This window comes from Artemia sp. Qi Xiang Cuo, chromosome 11 (assembly GCF_049724085.1).
Source record: "Artemia sp. Qi Xiang Cuo chromosome 11, ASM4972408v1, whole genome shotgun sequence".
Classification (NCBI taxonomy): domain Eukaryota; kingdom Metazoa; phylum Arthropoda; class Branchiopoda; order Anostraca; family Artemiidae; genus Artemia; species Artemia sp. Qi Xiang Cuo.
This window is the reverse complement of record NC_142804.1, coordinates 28,195,603-28,211,086: the sequence shown is the minus strand read 5'-3', so window position 1 is coordinate 28,211,086 and position 15,484 is coordinate 28,195,603. Positions and strand designations below refer to the sequence as shown.

The 15,484-nt window shown below is 38.3% G+C and overlaps 3 protein-coding genes across 3 annotated transcripts in view; all 3 read left to right on the top strand.

Moving 5' to 3' along the window:
• LOC148946838 (uncharacterized) overlaps positions 1–301 on the top strand; it is a 516-nt gene extending 215 nt beyond the window's left edge. Inside the window, exon 1 of the mRNA XM_089096443.1 lies at positions 1–301. This exon is cut by the window's left edge and continues 215 nt beyond it. Within this exon, the coding sequence (XP_088952569.1) occupies positions 1–301 (301 nt within the window).
• The window catches only part of LOC148946836 (uncharacterized), a 131,555-nt gene that overhangs the window by 12,112 nt on the left and 103,959 nt on the right, over positions 1–15,484 (top strand). The window lies entirely within an intron of this gene.
• LOC148946837 (uncharacterized) lies at positions 341–11,654 on the top strand. The gene is made up of 2 exons (XM_089096442.1): positions 341–955; positions 11,478–11,654. Exons 1-2 carry the CDS (start codon positions 341–343, stop codon positions 11,652–11,654), a joined length of 792 nt encoding a protein of 263 aa, XP_088952568.1.

The following is a 15,484-nucleotide window of genomic DNA, read 5'->3' as shown; positions in this document are numbered from 1 at the left end:
TAAAATCAACGTTTGTTGTCTGTCAGAAACAAGACTTAATGATGTTCTGTCCAAAAAGTTGACCATTTCCGAATCGAACTCATTCCAGTTGTATAACTCGGGTCCCAATGATGGTTCCGGCCAGCAAGGAGTTGGGTTCTTAATAGACGGTCCTACTGCATCATGCGTCACCTCTTGGGAGCCAGTGTCACCAAGGATCGCCATGATCAGACTGAGAGGCCACATTAGCCACATAACCATAATCGCCATGTACGCTCCAATAAGGGACAGTAGTGACTCTGTCAAAGATGCCTTTTATTAAGACCTACAAAGAATCATCGACAAGACACCAAGGCGCGACATGCTCTTTGTAGCTGGAGACTGGAACACCCGACTTGGCAGAGTAGACCCCGACACAGCAGCAGCTATTGGCCGCCATACCGTTGGTGACAGATGCATCAACGGAGAAAGGCTCTTACAGCTAGCCAGATACAACAACCTATGCGTCACAAACACTCTCTTTGAGCACAAGAGACTCCACCTCGTTACATGGCGTTCGAATGACGGCGTAACAACACCCCAGATCGACCACATCTTAGTCAGCAGAAGATGGAGGAGCTCCTGCACAGATGCCCGGGTATACAGAGGAGCAGACACAGGATCTTTAAATGGATCCGACCACTATCTACTCACTTGCAAAGTCCGTCACCGCCTTAGTAGGCAGAAGCGACAGAAGGCAGGGAAGCACTTCGATGTTTCGAAACTAAGATGCCCGGAAATCAAAGCCGACTTTGAGTTAAAGCTAAGCAACCGGTTCGATGCCTTGAATCGTCTCTCACTCGTCGATAAAGAATGGGCGCAGATAAAAATTGCGACACAGGACATAGCTGAGGAAGTGCTTGGCCAAACAAAACAAAAACAACAAGTCTGGATCTCTGACCATACAATAGAACTAGTCGAGAAGAAGCGACCCCTCGTGGGAGGTGCAAAAGAACCCTTAAAAGTAGCCCGCAAAGCAGTTAAACAGTCACTGAAACAGGACAGAGAACAGTACTGGTCAAATCTGGCTATTGAGTTGGAACAAGCGTCCAGGAGCCACAACAGCAGTAAAATTTTAAAACTACTTAAATAAGCGACTGGAAAAGCTCCTGTAACGGTTGACACACTGAAAGATAAGTCCGGAAAACTCATCCGAACAGAAGAAGGACGCATGGAATGCTGGCGAGAGCATTTTTCTGAGCTACTGAACCCTGTCAAACCCCCGTGCGATCTACTTTTCTCCTCGAGTGCTGATAGAGAACCCTACGCAATAAACCTCGATCCGCCAAGCATTGTGGACGTACAAAAAGCGCTGAAGTGCATGAAAAACAGTAAACCTCCAGGAGAGGATGGGATCCCTTCTGAAATGTTCAAATCCTCACCAACTCTACTATGCCACCTAACCGACCTTTTTGTCCAGGTGTGGACAACAAAGACCTTCCCAAAAGACTGGAAAGTATCAATCCTCGTTCCGCTATACAAAAAAGGAGATAAGGCCATTTGTGGAAACTATAGAGGTATATCCTTGATCAATCATGCCATGAAGATCTTCTGCGTCATTCTTCTGAATCGATTCAAAGACGCACGTGACAAGTTAACCCGTCCTGAACAAGCAGGCTTCAGACCAGGCAGAGGCTGTCCAGAACAGATATTGACGATTCGCCTCATCCTTCAGCAATACAGCAGGTTTCATCTACCCCGTCTCATCGCCTTTATTGACTTTGCAGCTGCCTTCGACTCTCTCATCAGAGAGGAGCTATGGAGAATTATAGCTGAAGACGGGGCGCCACAGGAGCTCATTGAGATACTCCGAAGTGCGTATAAGGACACTGAGACTTGCATGCGTGTTTTTGACAATTACACTCCTAAGTTTCCAGTTGAGTTTGGTGTAAAGCAGAGATACCCTCTGTCACCTATATTATTCAACTGCGCGATAGACTGGATCATGAATAATGCAATGAGAAACCACAGTGGAATAGTCTTCAGACAAATAGCTGGTTTCCTCCAGACCCTGACAGATCTGGACTTCGCAGACGACGTTGTTGAGCTGGAAACTACCGCCGACAGCTTACAAGGCATGATCGAGGATACCTATGAGGTCTCAAAGCGCATCGGACTGGCCATCAGCGGCGCAAAGACTAAAGTATTGGCTCTCAACCAACCTGCTCCTTGCCAAGTTACCCTCGACGGTGAGCCAATAGAAAGCGTTGAGGAATTCAAGTATCTTGGCTCTATCATAACACCAGATGGCGGAGCTGAAAGGGATATCTCTGCCCGCATAGCAAAAGCCTGGGGAGTGTTTACTAATCTGAAAAAAGCATTATGGACCAGACGGGAGATCTCAACCAAAACAAAAGTTAGAATCTATGGTGCAACTGTTCGAGCAGTACTACTGTATGCTTGCGAGACATGGCCGATCAAGACTGAAGATGCGAGAACTTTGGATGTGTTCGACCACCGCTGCCTTCGTTACATCCTCCGCATTAAGAGATGGGACAGGATTTCCAATAGTGAAGTAAGGAGTCGCTGTGGCCAATCAGAAGAGCTATCGCTTATCATTAAAAGACGTCGCCTGAAGCTCCTCGGCCACACATTGCGCCGTCCCGAAGGCACGATATGTCGAGACGTCCTTTTCTGCGAACCAGCCCCCTCCTGGAAACGTAAACCAGGAGGACAAAAGAAGAACCTGTGGCAAAAATTCAAGGAGGACCTGGAACCGTGGGGAGGATTCAGGAGACACGGTCGGAGATGGGACAAATACTGGCTGAAGATCGCCGGAGAAGCTGCAGCCGACAGGTCCAAGTGGTCGTCGCAAGTCATCCCAAGATCCTTTGGTGCCGGGCAGGACAGTTCATCGTCTGGTTCCCGCCGAAAGAAAAAAAGTAAAGTAAGTATGAAAGGCTAAGAAATCCAGCTCAGAAAAGTCAAAAGTAGCAATCCATCCACTCCAAATCATAGGTTTCAGACACTACACACCTATGAAAGACTAAGAAATCCAACTCAGAAAAGCCTGAAATAGCAACCCACACATCCCAAATCATAGGTTTCAGACACCACACACCTACGAAAGACTATGAAATCTAGTTATGAAAAGTCGGAAATAGCAAATTACACATCCCAAACTCTTGGTTTCAGACATCATTCAACTACTAAATACTATAAAACCTTATCTCAGAAAAGACTGAAATAGCAAACTACACATCCCAAATCATATTGTTCTTACAACACATACCTATGAAAGTCTAAGAAAACGATCTCAGAAAAGTCGTAAATAGAAAACTACACATCCCAAATCATAGGTTTCAGACACTTCACACCTATGAAAGACTAAGAAATCCAACTCAGAAAAGCCCGAAATAGTAATTTACATATCCCAAATCATAAGTTACAGACAGCATTCACCTACGAAATACTAAGAAACCTTAGCTCAGAAAAGTCTGAAATAGACAACTACTCATCCCAAACTCGAAGTTTCAGACAACAAACACCTATGAGTGACTAATAATCCTAGCTCTTAAAAGTCCAAAAAGCAAACTATACCTCCAGTTACAGACAGCATTCACCTACGAAATACTAAGAAACCTTAGCTCAGAAAAGTCTGAAATAGTCAACTACTCATCCCAAACTCGAAGTTTCAGACAACAAACACCTATGAGTGACTAAGAATCCTAGCTCTGAAAAGTCCAAAAAGCAAACTACACCTCCCAAATCATAATTTTCTGAAAGGACACACATATGATAGGCTAAGAAATCTAGCTCAGAAAAGTCAAAAATAGCAAATTAACCATCCCAAATCATAAGTTTCACTCAACACACATCAACTAAAGGATAAGAAACATATCTAATAAAAGCCTGAAATATAAAAATAATCAACCCAAACTATTTGTTTCAGACAAAATTCAACTAGTAAATACTATGAAACATTAGCTCAGAAAAGCCTGAAGTAGCAAACTACACATCCCAAATCATAGGTTTCAGAAAACACACATCAACGAAAGACGAGTGCTTGGGGAGAGCCTTTGTGGGTCTGTGGGTCCCTTGAGGGTGGGTGGTCCTTGGGGTGCGGGGGGGCCCGTTTGGGGCCGGGGGTTGGGGCTTGGGGGTCCGGGTTGGCATTTTGGGGGAGGGGGGGGTCCTTTGGGGTGCCGGGAGGGCCTTTGGGTGCCTGGGGGACATTTGGAGACCGGTGGAGGGCCTTTGGGACCCCGTTGGTCCTTTGGGAGCTCGATGTGCCTTTGGGGGGCCCGGGGATGGCATTTGGGGGTCTGGGTGGGCCTTTGGGGCGCCGGTGGCCCTTTGGGAGCTTGGGGGGCCTTTGAGTGTCCGGGGGGACAGTTGGGAGCCTGGGGGACATTTGGGGCCTGGGGATGGCCTTTGGGGGTCTGGGTGGGCCTTTGGGGGACCGGTGGAGGGCCTTTGGGAGTTTGGGGGGCTTTGAGGACCGGTGGCTTCCTTCGGGTTTGGGGTATGGGGATTGGAACCCTTTGGATCGGGGTAGGGCGATCGGGGCTCTTTGGGGTTGTGGTAGGGGACCTCACAACACAGTTCAATGGAACTTGTGTATTATAACGACCACACTCAAAAATCATCTTTTAAATCATCTTTTAAATCAACGTCTCTAACGGTTTCGCCGAAATAATTCCATAAGCTGTCTAAAACCGTTTCGCCCAAATAATCCCTAAAAGTAATTTCATCGTGTTCCTTTTGTTTGGCATCTCAGTACTTTCACATTTCAAATTTCTAGGAAACCCTTTCCTACGTTAATCTCTTCATCTCATAAATTTTCCTAGCTAAACTATTATGGTTTCGTTAGAATATCAATTTATCTCTCCGACTTAAAGCTCCGTGAAGCCGTATTTAAAAATAGAATTTCTATTTCTTTAGACTCCCGCATAATTCCAAGATAACAAGTGATGTCATTTATGATTCCTGACACTAAAGATCAATGAAGCCCTATTTAAAAATAGAATATTAATTTTTCTCTCTGTCCTAAAGAATGTTTATCCCTCAGACCTAAGATTAAAGAAGCCTTAATGTTTCTTAATTCTCTCTTCGTGAATCAATAATTTCCCCGCCGATTATGTAAATCAATTTCACTGGTCAGGCCTAAAGATTAAAGAAACCTTAATGTTTCTTAATTCTCCCCTTCGTGAATCAATAATTTCCATAGCGATTATGTAAATCAATTTCTCAGGTTAAGCTAACCAAACAATAATGAAGCCATGTTTGTTTCTTAATTCCCCCCTTCGTGAATCAATAATTTCCCCTAGCGATTATGTAAATCCACGGAAATTCACTTCCCCCTCGAGTCCTAGATCAATAACATTGTTCTCGTTAGAATTCAATGCGCATGTGCAACCTTCGTCCCCGAGCTATTACACATAGAAACAACAAATAAATCGATCTTGGAAAAAGAGGTCATTGACACACTTTGATTACGCAATCAATTTCTCAGAAATCCATCTCCCCTAGGGGCTCTATGCCCATATTAGGACCATAAACCACGTGGTAATGTCACGAGTCAATAAGGCCCTTCTACTATAATCAAAAGCTAAATCTTACTATACAACTATGACAACTAAATAGAATTGAAGAAGTCGGATCCAAGCAAGTCTTGAAATCCCTAAAATTTGGAAAAAAACCCCAAGTTTGTATTAAAACTGAACAAAATTAAATTAAAAAACTTTTTCAAATTAAAGTATTGAGTGGCATTAACACTTAAAACGAATAGAAAATTGATCTGTATATAAAGGGCACCCTATCCCATCACCTTTGCACTTTTCGACACAGTTAGACTTTTTCATCAATCCTTCAAGAACATATGCTCTAACACAAAGACAACGGGACGAGGAGGTTAACTTTTAAAATGCACCAAGAATAGAAGAGCTCACTGATGCTCGTTTAGTATTAACAATAAAATTTGAGTTCAAATGCTTTAAAAAGTAAGCAGGAAAAGAAACACTAGAAATTACCGTCCTGTTATATTTGTTGCACACAAAAACACTTTCAGTAAAGCGCCAGTAACACTTTATAACAAATAGCAAGGGATTGGAAAGTGGGGAGGAGGTTACCCACCACAAATACAATCGTTTGAATGATACTACTTACTTTCATCTGAGAAGAAAGGCTTCGTCATGTAATTTTCCGCTAAACGATAACAAAATAGATCCCTTTTATAAATTAAATAAGAAAAAAAAGTTTTCTCAAAAGAAAATAAATAGTGATATTAAACTTAAAACGAACAGAAATTATTTTTTATACGAGGGGGGCTGCCGCAATTCTATAGGAACAATTGCTCAAAGACAAGAGCCGATGAATTGAAATAATAAGCATTTTTAAAGCACTATAAAGCTTTATCGCAAAGAGCGGGGGCTCAGTGAAGGGGGATGGTCCCACATATACGGAATAATTTTTGTTTTTAAGTTTTAATGTCGAAAAAACTTGTTTGTTTTTTGAAATTAATTTATCTTCGTGTTTAAAGTATAATCAGGGTTATCCTAAATGTGAGGAGGACTATCGCTTATAAAGCTCTATAATTATTAAGCTTTATCGTAAAGACCGGGAGGTTCAGGGTAGGGGGGGGGGGATTTACCACATATACGGAATAATTTTTGTTCGTTTTAAGTTTTAATTTTGATAAAACTTTTTTTTTTAACTTAATTTGTTTTAGTTTTTATACTAGGCTATAACCAGGGTTATCCTAAATGCTAGGAGGGCTATCACCCCTAAAACCTGATTCTATAAATCAAAATTTAACTTTGGCGTAGTAATGGTTTGAAAAAAGAGCTAACTTGTGTATCTGGTTTTCGAAATAAATATTCCTTTATATATATATTCATTCACTTGCTAAAAAGAAGGAGAAATTTCACATTTTTCAGATAGCGTCTTTAGGCCTCTCGTACATATTGAATTTCATTGCAGAGTTTCCATTAAGATGACACCCCTTTTTATGGAAGTTTAATTCCTGTATCGAATTGCACAGTTTCATGTGCTAAAAACATTTAATGAGTTAATTTAATATTAATTTTTTTGCATATTCAAAATCAACATAAATAATGTATTATGTTGTTGCATATGTTGCAATCAAAACTTCTTAGAGTTCCGGTTTCTATTGACAAGCATTGCTTTTTACTTAAAGTTTGTTGCTACGATCCTTTTGAACCACAGCTCTCTTAAGTTGAAGGGGGGCTACTAATCCCTCCTTCAATCACCTTTTTTACATTATAGTCTAAAGTATGTAAAAGAATGCTTTGTGAATGATATTCGTCCCGAAAAAAGCCCCCTCGAATATGTATTGGGAGGTTGGGGGTTTGAATATAAAAAATTTAGGATAATTATTGCCATAGATTTAAAGGTTCATTCTTAAGGCAGAAAAAACCTACTTTATAGGGATGATCCGTAAGGATGTTAGCAAGGGGAAACGCCCCCTCACCGGGAAATAAGGAAACAAAAAATATTGCATGTAAATATGAAATGATCAATATTACGATTTAAAATCGCTAAAAACGAAGCTCTTGGCAGCACTTGCAGCCCTCCCCCACCCCAAGAAATTTCCTTGCGACACCCATGACACTCTCCTCGCTTTTCTATTTCTGTACCAGTAAGAATGTGAATTTAACCTTTTATGCTAAATAGGTGCTATTACCTTCCAATACCAATAATAAAAGTATTAACAAAAAAAAAGATTCCCGTGCATCAAGAGGGGGTTTTAGATATCAATTTCTAAATAATGATTTGCACAATGAACCAGCTCCCTCCTTCATTATAGCTGATGTGAACTTATACATTATTGTTTATAATTTTGGGAAATATCAAGCGGATCAATCTAGTTAAATGCAGTTTCCAAATAAGTACCAGAAATGTTTTTCTGCAATAAGAAGGGGGTTATCACCCCGTAGCACCCTTGTTCAGGTTTAGTCTAAATGAAGGGATATGAGAGACAAATTCCTAACCCCTCCCATCACACGCGCATATGCACACCATTCTATATGTATCTGAAGGTTCACGGAGAGTTGGACAATATGGGCATTAAATTGAACTCTTTTAGGTATCTGGACCCCTCTCCCTGCCTAAGGAAAGTCTCACAGTCCCTCCAGTCTTAAGAGCTGATGTATAATCATATATCACCGACCACAATTTTATGAAAAATTAAGTGAATGAGTTTGGTTAAATCAATCATTATGATAAACGTCTATATTAACCATTTATCTTGTTTGGACCACATGGCTTTCAGAAAGGAATACGCTAACGTTCGGCCTTATTCCCTCTACAACTGGGAAGCTCAATATGCAATTATATTTTTCTTGAAATCGATTTGCTTTCCTCTCTGAGGCAGAGTCTTAGATTGGGGCCAAAAATTGCAAGAAACGCCACTTTCCAGTGGCAAAATGTTTTTGTCAACTTAAAAGGGCACTAGAACTTTTCATTTTTGTTCAAATGACCCCTCTCCCGAACCTTTGGGAACATTGTTTGATAAGACTACCGCTAAAATAAAAACAATAAAAAAAGAAAACAAAAAAGAGGCATCCATGATCCCAGAGCACCAAACTTAATGAATTGTATATATTTCAAACCAGCATTAAAGGCCAATTACTTTTATCCAAATTACTTTTTTTTAGACTATCGGTTATTATTAGCCCGAGTCGTTCCTTACACATAGTTTGTTACCATCAACTGCTTGATGGCATAAACAAGTATATATTCCAAAATATTAACAAGCGCAAAAAAAGAAAAAAATAGAACACAAAAGAAAATATTTAAGAAACAAATAGACTAAGACAAATTTTATACATTAAGAGTCTATAAAAGGATATACTAATGTCCATAGGATGAATTCACAAAATTGTGGAAGAGAAGTGCTTATCGGAATCTATGAGGGGGGGGGGGTCAAATTAGCTGTTTTTTTAATTTTTCCAAAGAATATACAAGAAAAAATTAATGAAAATAGACCCAAAAAAGATATTTAATGAAAATCAAAGTCTAGAGTGTTCCTATCCCCATCCTTCAATTGGCGATACTGGAATGACGTTAGCCCCATTGAAGACCTAAATTTGTCAAATATTTAAAATATTTACGAATGATGATCCCCCTCTCTCCATTCAACCTCAAATGGCTTAGTGAAATTATTATTGAAAAAAAACTTCATTAATATACGACTGATAGAACTTTTGGCTCACTATTCAGATTTGCCTGAAATTTGAACTAGAACTCAAAGGTTTAGTTTTTAAGGAGAAAAAAAATTCTGCATTTGTATGTCCATTCCTACAAATGACATAGTTAAACTCTGTCAATTAGAAACCCAGCTGACAATAATTTGGAAAAAAAACTTTCAAAAAAGACATTCAAATTTAAGCAAAGAGCAATGTTAAAACCACAAACACGCTGAAAAATGTTGTTTAATAAGTTAAAGCGAACAGAAGACAGATTTACGCTGCTTCGGCGGCGTGAACTATGGTAGAAGTCATTGATCAGCTTTACCGACAAAACTGTTCCGGGAGTAACTCTTTCGTTTTCTTAGGAGGGATATAAAAGGAGGGGAGGTAACGAAACTTGGAGGGAGATAACATTGCATAATATCACAAAATTGTATCCTTAAAAATTATCTTTTATTCATCGTATTCATATTCCCATTCAAATTCATTTTCTCACAATCCAATGCGATTTTTACTTGACCTACATCTTTCTTTCTCATCAAAATTACCTTTGTCACAAAAGCTAAATGTTTAATCTTGTGAAAAATGGGTTTTACTTTAAACTTAAGTTTGACTAGTGAACAAAGTTATGTTCTTCCGAGGGGTAGCGGTATTAGGGTTTATTAGGTGTCTTTTAGTATTAGGGCTGGGTAAAGCTTGGAAGATTCACTTTAAAATAAAATACAGCATCGAAGAATCTTTGCACATCAGTTTTAAAAGGTCTGTATGCTCAAAAGTTGAAGTTGTACTCATAATGAGTCAAACTACATATTGTCCCAAAACGACAAAATTAAGATGTAATTTCAAAAGAAGATGAAAATCTTTCAATTTGTGCTCTGCTCTAATAGGAAATTTTAATGGAGTTTCTAAGGATGGTATCTAATTTTCTAAAGTTGTTTGGCTTGTTCTAGAAAAGGTGAAAAATTATAGGGGTATAGTAGAGATTTAATCTAATTACGTCTCCAATGGGGTTTCCCAAAATCGTTTAAATCATGGGAGATGGCGTATATTAGGTCAAGGTTAAAAAATAACCCACGGATTGAATTCAAATGTTAAATAATGTCTAGTAAGGAGGGCCGTTTTTTTAAACTAAAGATAATATATGATACACAAATTCATACAATGAAATGGCATAGCAGCTGCATGAAACCTATTGCTTAGAATGTATTTCTATGAATATAATAATATCATTGACTTGTTGGTTCAGCTGACGGAAAAAAACATGTTGCCATCGATAACTAAAGTAAAATATATCGCCATCAATGCCTTTAGTTAGGTGGATGGCAGCACTGGGTAAATCGCCGTTAAACCTTCTTCGTAATCTTAAGCCACTAAGAAAGAAAAGAGTAGTACCTATGGGTGTGATGGGACGTATTAATAGAATACTACTCATTTTATTTAGTTGTTAATTCATAAGGTAATATGTGAGGGTTTTTGTCAATGTATTTCTAAGAAGAAATTATCAACATCGAGTTGTTAGTTCAGTTGACTAGCACGTCATTCTTTCATCCTTAGGAATTCACAGTTGAAATCCTACATCAGTCAAATATTTCTTAAATCACCATATACTACTTAGCCATCATCTTCAATCATTAGGCAATCTGTTTCGCAATAGTACCAAAAAGGTAGAACCACCTTGTCAAGCTTTGTTCAGAGTTCATTGTTCCTCAAGAGCGCCATAGGAAATCGAAATTACCGGGTTTGTTAAGATTTCATTGGTCTTGAAATCTTGAGACGCCCCCCCCTCCCAAAAGAAGAAGAAAATTCTCTTTGTGAGAAAATAAACCCTTGTGCAGAGCGGCATAGACTTATCGGCGCAGAGTGCTTCTATGCCCTCTCGTCATGTCTTCCTCTACCAGACAATTTTTTAGCAGAAAGGTAGGAACGATACAGCTTCTTTGAAGCAGAATTACGTAAATATTTGAGCCATTTTATATTGGAGGAATAAAGGGGAGTTGAATCCCTTCCAGCAACCCTACTATTATTATTATTATTATTTATTGAAAACCCGTCTTCATGCATAAGAAAATGACGGAGCAAAACAAAAACAAAATATACAAAGCAAATAAACAAAAGCAAAATATCACTATACAATATCACTATACAACTATGATAACGTAAATAGAGTTGAAGAAGTTGGCTCTAAGCATGTCTTGAAATCTTTTGGTTGTGTTTCTTCATAAGTTTAGCAACGGCTAAAATAGGATCTGCTATGTGAAGACTATTGATGAGTTATTAACTGCGTGTCCAATTTGAATATCTCATTAGGTGTTTTTCAAAACAGCAGAAAGTGGAGTGGATTTCCAATTTATCAGCATTTATAAGAATCTTCCAGAAGGGTGCAAAATAGAGGATATGGGGGAGAGCAACATTGTTGTACAGTGTTGCAAGATAACGGCCATTGAAACGATGCTTAGCAAAGACTGTGGAAGCATATGGAGCTGATATGCAGCGTTTGATGCCTTCTGTTAGGAGATGACGAGTTTGAGAAACGGTATTTCTAATGGGAATACCAACATAAACGATTTGGTCAGAAGGGCAGATCTTTGAATTCCCAAGCATAATTTTATGAAGAAGTGGGCCTTTCCAAGTAAAAAGCACTAGGGTACATCCCACTTTTCAGCGTTGAATTCAAGATAAGATTTTAAGTATTTTGCTTGCATTTTTTGGACGTTTCTGAAATTTTGTCCAAAGTTCGGGTGATGTTAAAAATGTCATCAGCATAAGTGACTAAGGAGATATTGAGGCCAGAAAGAATGCAAGACACCTCACACTGGTCCTGAGCTTCCAGGACATAGTTATTGAAATAAAAAGGTGAGGCAATTGCCCCTTGCCTGACTCCTCTCTTAACTGGTATGGTTTTATACTGTCGCCTTGTCATTCCATCTTGCTTAGGAGGGATTTTAAAAGGACTCGTAGCATAGCACTTATATACCTTCGAGATCTGATGATAGTCGGATTTACTCCTCTTTTAACAGCCCTTGAAAGCATAAGGGGGTGGATCAGGGAGTCAAACGCGTGGTGAACTATCTGTACAAGAAGCATCAAGCAGAGCATTAGCAACAACTGCAAGGGCGTGTGCACATCAAATGCCATGTTGAAAGCCAAATTGATGTGGAGGCGTGTAACATTTGTCTTCACGCTTTTCTGTGAGCATTAATTCATAAAGTTTGCATAAACTGGTTGATGTACAGTTACGGGCCTGAAAGATGGGCATTGATTGGAGGTTTTTCATTTTTTTTAAAAAGGAGAAAGATCTTCCACTCAGAATGCTGACGGAACCAAGTCTTGTGTAATAATCATCAGCAGCAATAGCGGTAGATGTTCTAAGGGTGCAGGGCCACCATTTTTGATATGTAGAGCGTAAATTCCATCTAGGCCTTCTGACAGGTTTTGCTTAAGGCGCATAATAGCGTCAGCCACGGATAATACAGATACTGTAAAATCAGAGTCAGAGAATGCAGGAAAAAATCGGTCAGGCTCATCAGCATATTTGTGTAAAAGTTGGGGGTCTGGTGGAGAGAATTTGGCCTCATAGAAAGAATACCACTCAGATAGAGGAACTTCAGTAGTGGAAAGGGAGGTTTTGGGAATCCTTGGATGAAGTGTCGACCAAAGGAAATGAGGGTTATCTTTGATTTTTTGTCCTGACTGTTCTTTGATTTTCTTGTGGTGGTTCTGAAGTTCCTTGGCAAACATTTTCTTTGTTGCGATGCGAATGGAATTAATAGGACAGACCGTGGTCGGTCGCATTCAATCCATAGATGTAGCCCAAACTTTGCTGAATCGAAACATTAGGAGAGACTTTGATTTTTAGGCCAGTTGGGAACTGTTTCTGAATGGCGACGCTTCACTGGAACAGCACAAGATTCTACATATTGTGAAGCGTGGCATATCTCTGCACAATAAATATCTAGGAGAATGCATTTAGCTGTGAGTGCTTGATTAGCAGGACAAACGGTACCGGTACCTCAATCTTGGGAAGGATTGTAGAAACCTTATCCCAATCCAATTCCGGGTTGATTAATGCCCAATTACGTATATACGATGGATTTGATATTTTTTGGTGACTAGTAGGTATATGAGAAGTTTTAATTGATGAGAAAGAAAAAGATACAGGCAGGTGATCAGATATTAAAGATTTGCCGTTTTTAAAAATTGGTGCGTATAATAAGAAGGCGAGATGGACTAATTATTTTTATAGTACAACTAGCTCAAGACGTTATAGCCTAGATATGATTTTTGATCTACTAGAATTTGTTCTATTTAATGCTTATATAAAATTTAATGGCAATCTATATTATCAAAGTAATGGAATTCCTATTGGGGGTAATACCAGTCCAGTTATAGCGGACCTATTTCTAAATTATTTAGAATACGATTATATGACGGATAAAAAGAATCCAAGTAATATAAAGTATTTGCTCTCAAATAATAAAAGATGTTTAGATGACCTTCTGGTGATAAATTGTTCAAATTTTTTAGAGATTGCAAGTAAAATATATCCACCAGAGTTAAAGCTGGAATCCAGTAATGGAAATGGCAAATATGACCATTTTCTAGATTTAGAGATTAATTTGATACCTAATAATACAATAAATGTTAAAATATATAATAAAACAGACGATTTTAATTTTGAAATAGTTAATTTTTCATTTCCAAAAAGTAATATTCATTCAAATATAACATATTCATCGTATTTTTCCCAACTATTTAGATATGCAAGAATTTGTAGGCTACTAATTACATCGATTTTAGAAAAAGATGTATGTTACTTAGCAAGAAGCTAATTGTAATTTGCTTTTCCGCCAATAAACTTGATTGGCAATTTTAAAAGATTTGTTTCAAGGATAATCAGCTTTTGCTAAAGTATAATAAAGTTATCAAGATATCTTGAACGATATTCTACGGAGACTGGTTGATGGAAATGGTTTATCTTCCCGTTTTGTGAGGGTGGGATTGCGACACTTGTGGTAAAGATTGGTGGACTACTCGGAATTTAATTCTTAGAATTTGAGTGAAAGTGAAATTGTTCCGGGTGGAGGACTAGTGTTATTTATTTGTTTGTATTTAAATCGGTTGAAGTTCGGCTCTCAGTTTTATTCCAATGTTGGTTAAGAACGTTTGAAAAAAATTTTCTAAGGTAAATATTTCTATTTTTGGGATGTTTTGTATTTTTTTTAAGTTTATTTAATATTTGTCATTGCATAGAGGTGTGAAATATTATGCCATGGCGCGCTCAAATTGCCTGGGTCATGAAATTTAAGCGCCGAAACCCATTTAGGCAATGCGTTTTCATCTGACGAGCCCCGATATATGGTAATCACCTTGGGAATATAATGTTTTTTTATATTTAAAGTGCTATAGATTGGTTTTGGAACATTGACGTATGCTTATTGATGCTGATTTTGCTCTATTTTGGACTTGATTTTCGGACTGTCGGATTGGTTTTACTGTTTTGTCCTGGGGAACTGGATGGATGAGTAGGGTCTACACCTTGTTCAAGTGCTCATTTATTTCAGTTACTAAAGTAGGAAGACTTTTTTTTTTTTTTTTTTTTTTTTTTTTTTTTTTTTTTTTTTGCCAGGTGATTACCGTAATACACTATATGATTTCAGGTTGGATCTAGTGCTGGTGGAGGAATTGTTAAAAAAAATTTTTTTACCCGACAGACCTTAATCCTGATCCAGGTTTTAACCTGAGACGGATAATTGTTCGGGGAAGTCTTTTTATTTTTCGTTATGGGGTGTGTTTTGTTGTTATGGCTAATGGAAATATGCTTGAGGTTTGGATATGAGTTGGAGTTTGTGGTGTTTCTTGTGTTTTGTTTCTTAACTTTTTCTTAATTGTAAATTCTAATTCTATTGAGATTAAAATTGGTCTATCCGATATTGGTAGGTGTACTGGTCGTTGTTTTATCTGCCGAGATTATTTAACCCATAGGGCTATGGTACAAAGCACTTTATATAATAAAAAGTTTCATTGTTTGTTTCGGGGTAGGGTAAATTGTAAAACAAATAATATCATTTATTGGCTGGAGTGTAAAATTTGTGGCTTACAATATGTGGGGGAAAGTATTAATAACATATATGAGAGATTTTCGGGGCATAAAAGCACAATTAAGGGTAAAAAAAAACGAATATCAATCTAGTAAAACATTGTAATAATGGTACCTGTGCTTTAACAGATTTAACTGTTAAGATTTTAGAACATTTGGAATTAAGTAATCGAACTAAAGAAGAGAAAAATATAAATTTGAGTAAGCGTGAAGACTA

What these genes read in the sequence shown, in the direction of transcription:
- LOC148946837 (XM_089096442.1), top strand. Translation starts at nt 341, where the DNA reads ATGCTCTTTGTAGCTGGAGACTGGAACACCCGACTTGGCAGAGTAGAC. An exon ending in TCGAGAAGAAGCGACCCCTC is followed by an intron (nt 956 to 11,477) that starts GTGGGAGGTGCA and finishes ATATCTCATTAG; the next exon opens with GTGTTTTTCAAAACAGCAGA.